We start from the raw sequence: 10862 nt of genomic DNA on the forward strand, positions 1-10862 counted from the left end.
GTGATTAGGCATTTTTATCATGACAGGAGTCCAGAGCAAAGGCTGCATAATGGAGTTGACCTGGGAGGAGGGATTGTAAAACAATGAAAGAATTTTTCTTTTACTTTTCCAAGAGGGTAGTTTACTCAGGGGGAGGGTTGGGAGGGGAGAAAAGTACAACAGTGAATGAATGGAAACCCACAGTCTCTGTAAATTTTCATTGAAATTAATAATAAATTTTAAAAATAGATAGTGTATACTATTTAATATACTATATTTAACTGTGCTGTTTGGCTTTTTTTCCTATATAGAACAATTTCTTCCTTCTCTGAATTCCACTGTCCTTGGGGAAAATTATTTCAACAGAACCTACCAGATGCTTTACCTGTTGGTTAAGGGAACTATACCTGTTGAAATCCACACTACTGCGGTCATATTCATTTCTTTTGAACTGCCAGCTGTAACAGAAGATGACTTTTATAGTTCCCATAATCTGGTTCAAAATCTCGCCTTGTTCCTAAGGATACCAAGTGACAAAATCCGTATCAGCAACATAATACAAGGGGAGAGTCTGCGGAGAAAGAGATCAACAGGACTCACAGTTGAATTAGAAATCGGAGATCCTCCCACTCAGTTCATGATTAATGACACCACTGGTAAGAGGAGTAGAAGTCTGAATGTGCTACACCGTACCCTGGGTCTTCTAAGGGCCCACAGAAGGCTTCCCTTCTCTACTGCTATAATCTCCACCTATTTCAGGTCTTTAAAGACTCTCAGCCTCTCTTTGTTATGGCAACAATGGGTAAATTTAGTGAAAGAATTTGAGCTAATGTAGAAAAGATCCAAGAAGGTCTATTCAAAGAAGTCACCTTGTAGCTGAGAGATTAATCAATGAAAAGAGGAGCAGTAGAGGGAAAGGGGTGTTTAAGCTGAGAATATGGTTGGTAAGAGTTTTGCACGTCTAATGAACTGAAAGAGTCTAGAGTGGAGAGAGTTAGGAGGTACTAGATCTTAGCTTTATAAGCAGAAAGAACGGTGGCTGGTTTCTTAAGGGTAAACCCTTGGAGACTCAGTAAGAGAATGGTGGGTTGGATTATTATAGTGAAGTCACAAGCACAGACGTACAAAGAACATGCTCTTTGTTTCTTGTGAAACAATACCAGCCCTCAACCATGCCATTATCTCTGGTGGTCAGGAAAATTTAAGCTTCAAGGCCCCTTACTCTCCGGTGACATGACTGTCCAGGCAGTGTTCAATACTTTTTGTCAGCACCTTGATACTAAAGCTCCAATTCTTCATCGGTCTTCCCTATTTACAATCTAGCTTTCCCATGCGCATGGACAAGGAAAAATAACACTGCTTCGGTCAGTAACATCTTAATCCTCAAAGTGACAGCTTTAGCATCTTATGTTGTTGTTGTTGTTGTTGTTGTGTGCTGTCGAGTTGGAACTACTCATAGCTGATCTTCCAGCAAGATTCTGAGGCTGTAAATCACTCTGAAGGAGACTGCCTATCTTTCTTCCAAGGAGCAGCTGGTAGACTCAAACTATGTACCTTTGGATTGGTGGTGCATATCCTTACCAATAGGTCACCAGTATACACACTGCTAGTTTAATAAATACTAATTAGTCTCCACTCCAAAATCAACACTTTTTTCCTTAATTTATATAAAGTGATAGTCATATGTATTATTTCACTTCTAAACAAAGATGTAGAAAAGTATTAAATTTAAACATATTTCTACTATGTCTCCGTTTTTTGTAAATATTTTTTAAAAATTAATTCCATCTTAAAATATATATTCTGAGCTTTTCATTTCCCCACCATCATCAATAAGACTACGTCATGTTTAGCCAGAGTACAGTTGGAAAGCATTAGAAATCTATAATGTGAGTGGGGCAGTAAAAACAAAACTAAAATTCACTAAAGTGAAAAACTCACATGCTATTCTAATTCCATATTCTGATAATCCATTGATTCCAATATTGTTTCCCCACAGATGACATGCAGCTATCTGAACTCCTAGAAGTTGCCAATTCTCTTGGACAAGCTGTAATCTTAGGAAAAATCAGTAATGTCCTTGGAGTTAATATCTCTTCCATGTTTATTACTAATCCTATTCCCAGTCCAAGTGACTCTGACTGGGAGAAGGTAAGAAAGTGTAATGACAACAATTTAAAAAAAAAAAAAAGTCCTCTTTGTTCCATGAAGATCATTGCTAAGTTCTTATTCTAACTTTCCTTGCTATTTCTAGACAGTACTTGAAAGGACACTAAGTTAGTGTCCTTCTAATTTGCCATTGGCTATTTTTCTATTAAATCATTAAACACTTAAGAACTAGAAAGGAAGACTATATATTTTAAACTTACTTTATTGGTACAGTGTTCTTTGCTTTGATATCTATAACAATTCTTCATGAAATTGATTGGAAGGAAAATTGTAATAATGTTCACTTGACATTGTTGAACACAGCTTGTAATAAGCAGGGCTTAGCATCAGCCTGGCTAAGATACGTTAGTTGCTGACTCTCACGTATGTCCGTTTACAGGTGACTACCCAGCCAGTTGAACGGTCTGCATTTCCTGTCCATCATGTGGCACCTGTGGCCTCACTCGCAGTGGTCACACAGCCAGTGGCAGCCCAGCCAGGACAGCCATTTTCCCAGCAGCCCTCAGTAAAGGCAGTCGATTCTGAGGTGAGTCATACAGCTTTATTTAAGTGAAGGACATCAGCTGTAAACTCTAGATAGCCGACTGTATTATTCTTGATGCTCTTCCTACTTGAGAATTACACTGACTCTGAAATTGTGACAATGGCAATGGATATCATCTTGAAAGAATTAAATATTATTTTGTGGAAAAAAAAACCAACCCAAACAAACCAAAAACCAAGTGCTTTTTAAATGAACTTGCTCTACGGTTCATATTTATGAGTTCCTTGAGTGAGTAAAGGAAGATTTCTTAAATTTTAAGTTTATAATAGAGGTATTTTTAAAAAGAAAATTTGCATGTCTTTTAAAAATGGCCAATAGTTATATTTCTCCACTTTTTTTTCTCCTCTAGGGTAACTGTGTATCAGTTGGAATTACTTCACTCACTTTGAAGGCCATACTAAAAGACTCCAGTAATAACCAAATCAATGGTTTGGGTGGAAATACAACAATCCCATTTAGCAACTGTTGGGCCAACTACACAGACCTTACTATCATTAGAAATGGTAAGTATACTACTTTGCATTAATATGTGTCTATAAATTGGTATAGTTATAGTTTTCCTTAATGAGCAAAGCATGTTCTAATACTCTGGCCAATAAATTCCAGAACTCAGAATACTTTACTCAGCTTTGTTTCATTAAATATGTAGTCTTGCTTAAACAATTATATTTAACATGCAAAAAAAGAGAAATTAACACTGACGAGGAAATGAAGAAAGATAATTTAAATGTATGCATAGGAGAATTCTATCAGGAATTGCATTCTCCTTTGTACTCATTTGTTTAGAGAGATCTAATGGCCTACTGAGTAAGGGGTTGTGCTGCCAAGCCAAAGGCTGGTAGTTTGAATCCACTAGTTGATCTGAAGGAGAATCAAGTATTCCTAAGAAAAAATAATCTCCTCCCGAGGGTCAGCTATGAATTAGTTCTGATACCGTCACACATATCAACGTCCATTTTTACTAAATTTTCTCACTATATATAAAATTTATAATAAGAAAATTAACATAAAGATTTTAAAAACCAAGAAGGACAACAACATATAACTTTAATGTCTCATGCAGAAGTTCAGAGCTGAGCTAGAGAACCGGCTCTAGTCTTTCTAAAAGCCAATGCAAAGAAGAAAACAAGAACATTGCCGAGATTGACCGTACTTTTCATAGACCAGTTTCTAAGTAAAATTATAACTTGCTCTGAGATCAGGAAAGACTCCAAGTTCTTATGAAGTATACTCAGTGACTTTGTACTAAGTTTTATCTGTAACATTATAACAAGAAATAACAGCCATTAACTTTCACAGTGATATTTTTAACATTTCTTGTAAATGACTTGATGACATAAATCCATTTACTAAAGGTCTTAGTGTGGCCAAAATGTTGTCAGCTGTGACCAGCTACCCTAGCACAGCAGAAGGAACCACTGCTTGACCTATAGCCCTGCTCATCATCTTTCATGAGCCCTCATTACAGCCATTATTAAGGGTCTTCCACTAATTTATGCTGACACGTTACTTTAACAAGACATCTTTCTCCAGAGAATGCTCCTTTCTGATAATATGCTTAAGAAACGTGAGATTTTGGCAGTCTATGTTGCATTCACTATTCTTTTTTTAAAAAATTTTATGTGTGTGTGTGTGTGTGTGTGTACCGTCAAATCGGATCTGACTGGTACAGGAGGAGATTGCCCCTCTTTCTCCAGCAGAGCATCTGGTCAATTTGAACCACATATCTCTGGGATTGCAGTGCAGCTTCTTGCCACTAGGCCACCAGAGCTCACCTGCATCCACTAGTCTTAATCAACACAACAATTCAAGAGCATCAATTCTATTTCAGGGTTCCTGCCTCATTACTCAACTTCCACATGTATATGAGATGACTGAAAAAAACCATGGCTTGAGTCAGGAGCCCTTTAGCACTGAGAGTGAAATCCTTGCTCTTTTGCACTTCAAAGAGATCCTTGGCAGTAGATTCACCCAGTGCCATCGGTCATTTGATTTCTGGACTGCTGCCTCCATGAATATTGATTTTTAATCTGGGGCATAAAATAATACATTAAAAAAGAGATCTCTACTGGTGATGGAGAGGATTTAATTTAAAAGAAGGCAATTTACAAACTGTTATCCCTGAAATGGGCTTCTATTTTGTTTCTTTTTTTTTTTTTCCAACCTGGAGTCCACTTTTAGAAGCACTGCTTTCTGAAAGGGTTTTATATAATGTTGTGTTGTGGGCTGTCGACTTGGAACTGACCCATAGCTAGCTGACTCTCTGGTGGGTTTCAGAGGTAGTTAATCACAAGGGAGGAGACTGCTCATCCTTCTGTGAAGAAGCTGGTGGATTTGAACTGTGTGTGTCTTCAGGATTGTAGTGCAGCTTCTTGCCACTAGGCCACCACTCCCTAAATCTTATCACTGGTTTCTCAAACACACCCACACAAAGTTTGTAAAAAAACAACAGTCAGAGGAATTCCAATGAGAGTCTAATATGCATTGTAACTACTATTAACAGAAGGGTGGCAAGTGAAATTTTGCCACAGGAAAATATCGTCGATAGCCTGTATTCAAAAATATATGAATTTAAAAATGTTTCTAAAAAAAAATGTTTCTGTGAGATCTTTACCTTTCACATTAGGAACATGAGACTCAAGTGTTTCTCCTGGTATAGATCTGAAGTAATTATAGGTCACAATCCAGAAATACACACAGATACAAACAGCAGTTAATGCAAGGCAAATGTGGAAAATGAATTAAAAAAAATATTGAATCTAAGTGAATGCATATGAATGCTGTAATATTCTTTCAACTCTTCTGTATATTTAAAATTTTTCCAAAATAAAAATTGAGGAAGGCAAAAGAATAACATCTGGATTGAGTCCCCAATATCAAGGTCCACTCTCAAATTATTTTGTTCACAAGCAAATCTGCAGCAGCAAAAGCCCCCGCCCCTCTGCCAGATAAAAGCCAAAAAGCTCTTACATGCCAGTTTCTGCCCTCCAGCCCTTCCCATCCTGACTGTGCTCCTTTCTGGGCGACTCTGGTGCTGTTAGAACTCTGCTGAGAGCCCTCTGTGCCAGAGTCTGGGAGGAGCCACTCATACGCAGGTGCTACCTCCCCAGAATTCAGTGTAGAACTTGTTACCTTCAGATTTGTGTTCTCACAGCTTAGCCACTACAGAAGAAGCAGCAGCACACTTTACCAGAAGACTTTCCAAGGCTCTCTACTAGACGTGACAGGTCTTCTTGACCTGACTAGAATAACAGTGATGTTCAGTATCCCTCTACATAACAGTGATGTTCAGTATGTATCTCCATTTACCCATCAGAGGATAAGGTTGAGTCTTCTCAACTCTGAGATCAGGTCTGCAAGGATTAAACTGAGATCCAGTGTGTGAAAGGAGCAGATGGGATGTAGGGGTGGGGGTGGCTGAGGCCGACTTCTACCTGCTTCAAAAAGGGGAACTGTCCCCATCAATAATATCCATAGCAGCAAACAGATAGCTGCTTGACCAAACCTGCCACCCTCCATGCTCCTGCATCTCTTTCTACAAGTCATTCAGGACCAATATTCATTGCTGACTCACAGAGTTTGCTCACAGTTGTGGAGTATTGAAAGTAGGAATTATTAGGGAAGTAAGTTGGAGAGTTGGGGAGACCAATAATAAAACTCAGTGCATTATCCAGGTTGTAGTCAAGCAGTCCCAAGGCCCAGTTCTTCAGTTAGTCCAATTTTAGCTTTAATCTCAGTTCAGCCATGAGTTTTTCCTTCCATTCTATACTAAAAACAGTAAAACCTTTAAGTGTGGCCTTTTATCTCAGGGCTTCTCTGGTTAAACCTTGCCATAGTTTCTCCATGGCAATGCCACAGTTTCTCCATAACCATCACCAAGGTCTTGCCACCACATTCTCACTCTGGTTTCCCTCAACTCTTGTTGTTCAGTGTGGGAAGCACTCACGCTCTCATCCTAGTCTCACAGCCGTTGATGATTTGCAAGATCATGTATCTGCAGTTAAGGTACCTGGACACCAGAGGGGGGAAATGTAAGGCAAGAAAAGCCAACTTTCAAGCTAACACCACATAATTCCTTCCCTCCCTCCCCTCTAGTCTTCAAAGAACTTATCTCCAGCCCAGGACACCAGCCATAAATCTCTACGAAGCAGCTATTGATGCTGCCGCAAGAAAATCTACCCAGGTCCTCCTTGCCTGTCATTGATGGGAAAGTGGAACTTTTCTAACTCTTGCAACTCTTACTTATTTATACTTGTGTGAATCATTCAACTCACTCTCTAAAAATACTTCTCTTTACAGTATGTTTGAGAAAATAAAAACCAAATTAGAACTGTATGGAAAAATAAACTCATAAACCTAGTCAGAAAGGATGATGCTTTTTTCCCCTCTCCTAGGGAAAACCTATACTCTTGAATTCATCCTGGCTGGTGTTGCTCGGGCTGAGTCAGGGGCGTTCAGTCTGCTAACGCAGACTGTCTCCAGCAGCGGCAGCGGCAGCGGTGGCAGCAGCAGTAGCAGCAGCAGCAGCAGCAGCAGCAGCAGCAGCAAAGCATCAACTGTGGGTCCAGATGCCCACATGACTACAGTAATTAGCTGCCTCATTGGTCGAGTGCTGCTCTTGGAAATATTTATGGCTGCAGTTTTGATTTTAAATGTAAGTACGTTTCTTTCTTTTTTTCCTCATCTGTGTTCCTACATACTGAGGCACCAGTAAATGTTACCAAGTGCAAACGTGCTGTGCAGCACTTGTGCATGGTACTGCTGGGCTCACAAAGACGCAGTTTCCAGCAGTGAGGAGGTAACTGCTTCATTGGTGAAGACAAGTCCACACCACGGGAAATGGTATTCACACGCTATGGTGGAATACAAGAATGTTCAGTATAAGAAAGGTTGTCAGCACTCTTTCAGTTGCAAAGGTCAGAGGCTCAGCTCAAAGTGATTTAGGTAGTAAAATGGACTCATTTAACCAAGAGGCTGCAAAGAATTTAACTTCTGCTATGGCTGGATCCATGATCTCATATGTAATCATCTGAGACCTTTGTCTCTATGCAGGATTCTAGTGTTAGGTTCCCTCTCTGACAAATTCCCTCCCCTCACCTTCAAACCAACACCAGCCTCTGACACCTTCAGGTTTCTATTCTACTAGCCTGGCAGCTACTGCCGAAAGAGCCAACCTCTTTTTAAGTGGTTTTGAATGGGAATCAATTTGTAGCTGACCCTTCAGCGGGTCTTCAGAGGCAGTAAGTTGCATGGAAAGATTGCCTGTTTTTCTCCTGCAAAGCAACTGGTGGATTCGAGCCACATGACTTTGAGATTGAAACCCAGCTTCTTACCACTAGGCTGTCAGAGCTCCCTTGCAAGAGGGTTGTTGTTATTGTGTGCCATCAAATCAGAACCCACTCATAGCTGGCCCACCCGTGGGTTTTTAGATGCAGTAAATTGCACAGGAGGAGACTGCCCATCCTTCTCCGGCAGGCCAACCAGCTAATTAGAACCGTGTGCTTTTGGGATGGCAAGGCAGCTTCTTAACACTAGGCCACCAGAGCTATCTTCTTTCTCAATAGTTAAAAAAATAAATAATCCCAAATCTGTTCCATCACCCTGATTTGGCTCACATGTCCATTCTTACAGGCATCACTGGGACCTTGACATTCAGTGTCCTAAGTATCTTGCTCTGGGTCATGTGAGGTGAGGGGCTGACAGTGATGGAGATGTGCTCTCACCAAAGGAAAACAAGATATTGTTACTGGAGATAGGAGACAGATCAAAACAGTGAATATTGGGGAGGTGAAGAGGAGACAGAGGTCTCTTTGGGCTGGGATGAGCAGAGAAAAAGGTCGTTGTCATTCAAGTAGTGGTACTTTAAAATTGGAACTATAAGAATCTCTCTATAGATTTAAAGAGCAAGAGAAAAGAGCCTTCAGAACTAGGCCCTAATAGGAACGGTGAAGAATGAAGAAGTGAAAAAGCATCTCCAACTATACACATGAGCATAGAATTGCTTGTCTTCCCCTTTCACATGCTCTTGTCCCACATGCTGTGCCATCTCAGTGCATGCCAACGCCACACTTCTCAGCCCTCAGGCTGCTAATTTTAAGATACTTCCATTGCCTCCAAGTCCCATATCCCTTTATCTGGTCCATGGCATCGATTCTCCATAACAATGTCTCCTGTTTGTCTTTCCTTTAAGGTCTCACTTTTCTACTGAAAGCCTTCTCAGGTCTAACGGGACCCTGAAGAACAAGTCCTGAGTTCTTTGTTTCCAGAGTCACTCACATTCACTCGGTTCATTCAGGGATAGACATTTTGATTCCTAACACCAGCGCTCCTTGTGAGGATGGCACAGGACAGGACCGGGTTCAGACTTGTTCATAGGGTCGCTGTGAGTCACACTTGACACAGTGGCATCTGACAAGAACAACATTCTAGAATGCAACATGGATTCAAATCTGTCTTTTTTTGCAAGATAAGAACATATACTTTATATATTAAGGGTCTTTAAGATGTTTTAATGGAGTTTAAATTTTAAAAGCAGCTAAGTCCTTTTCCTTGATTTAGAGGAAATGTTGAGTGGGGAGATTACGGGCAAACTGTAAAGCATTTCACTGGCAGATATTAATCAGTTTGCAGATGTTCTAACGGTGGAACAAGTAAAGACTGACAGATTAATCAAATTAAAGCATCACCAAGATACAGCAGTATAATTTAGAGAGAATTTTACATGGTATTTTTTTAAAGTGTCAACTAGATTTTAAACAAATTTAAAAGAAGGGAGAGTGAGGGGACACAATAAAGTTGATTTTGCGAGTGACACATTCACTGGCTGCTCCCTGGAGAAAACAATCTGCCCTGCAATTTACAGCCTCTGAAAATCTACTGGAGCATCAGCTATCAGTTGGTTCCACCTCAAAGGCAATGAATGAGTTAGAGTTTCTGTGGAGGAGTGGCCAACTAAAGGAGGCAGAAACCTACTGCTGAAGTTTCAGAAACAGCCAGTGAGCAGGAAGGAGAAAATTGTTGCTTCCCTTCAAAGGGCAGAAACTAATGGGAAGTAGCTGTTAAAGGAGAAGCGTGCTTTGTAAACATTTAGCTATAGCCTCTCACGTCTGAATATAGAAGGGTAGGTTCATGATGAGAACTCATAGATTCACGACTAATACACATTAGGGAGCACAGGGGGCTGGCAGCCTAGTGTTAAGGATCCATGATGCCAACCCAAAGGAGCACAGTTTGAATCCACCATCTGCTGTGAGGGAGAAAGGGCACTCTCCTCGCATGAGCTTTACTGCCTCTGAAAGCTGCTGCAGTGTCAGCTAGGCGTTGATTCCGACACAATGGCACGTAACAGCAACAAAACACATAAGCGTGAAATTTTTATGTTCATTTTATGTGAGTTCTTCAAGACCTGCTATTTTAATGCTTCTGAGAAGAAAAATTGAACTTGCTAAAAATAATGTTTCCTCCAAATTTCTACCAAAATATGCATTATTCATTTCAACATTAAATGGGTAAACTTGGAAATATGAATTTTCACATATTATTTTTGTCCTTGTAGCCAGGTTGCAGAACAGGTTTGGAAGCAGGAGTGGCATCCACTTCCTAAACCACAAGTCTATGAAAACTCTATGAACTTGGAGAAACTTATAGAAAGGCTTTAGGTCTTCTGTTCATAGAGTTGCTGTGAGTTGTGCGCGACTCAACGGTAATCAACAACAACAGCCACGTTGTTGGTGTGTACCGTCAAGTGCAAACCGAATCATAGCTGACCCTTTGTGGGTTTCCAGAGACAGTAAACTGCATGGGAGGAGACTGTCTGTCCTTCTCTCATGGAGCAGCTGGTGAAGTCAAACTGTGTCCCTTTTGGGATTGCAGTGCAGTTTCTTACCACTGGGCCACCAGAGCTCCCTTGCAATTCTAACATAAAATAGGCAAACTTAGAAATATTAATTTTCACATATTATTTTTGTCCTATTAGAGATAGTATGAAATCCTAGAAAAGTTAAAATTAAGAAAATAATTATGTGAACTATTATAACCACTTTTTTTAAAGAAAAATCTTTTGTTTTCCTGTTTTTATAAAATTTTTATTTTATACTGGAATACTTGTATTTTTAAAAAATTAATTGTATTTGTTTTTCCTTTTCAGGAAGTCACTAATGTGCTTTACTGA

At 39.9% G+C, this 10862-nt stretch overlaps 1 protein-coding gene across 1 annotated transcript in view; it reads left to right on the forward strand.

Annotated features, from left to right (window-relative positions):
* Positions 1-10862, forward strand: part of PKHD1L1 (polycystic kidney and hepatic disease 1 (autosomal recessive)-like 1) — a 184076-nt gene extending 173214 nt beyond the window's left edge. Inside the window, exons 73-78 of the mRNA XM_006892350.1 lie at positions 291-635; positions 1979-2130; positions 2528-2674; positions 3042-3195; positions 7087-7346; positions 10839-10862. Of these exons, the coding sequence (XP_006892412.1) occupies positions 291-635; positions 1979-2130; positions 2528-2674; positions 3042-3195; positions 7087-7346; positions 10839-10862 (1082 nt within the window). The remainder of the gene's footprint in view (positions 1-290; positions 636-1978; positions 2131-2527; positions 2675-3041; positions 3196-7086; positions 7347-10838) is intronic.

Source organism: Elephantulus edwardii, unplaced genomic scaffold (genome assembly GCF_000299155.1).
Source record: "Elephantulus edwardii isolate Elephantulus edwardi_28Jun2011 unplaced genomic scaffold, EleEdw1.0 scaffold00114, whole genome shotgun sequence".
Classification (NCBI taxonomy): Eukaryota; Metazoa; Chordata; class Mammalia; order Macroscelidea; family Macroscelididae; genus Elephantulus; species Elephantulus edwardii.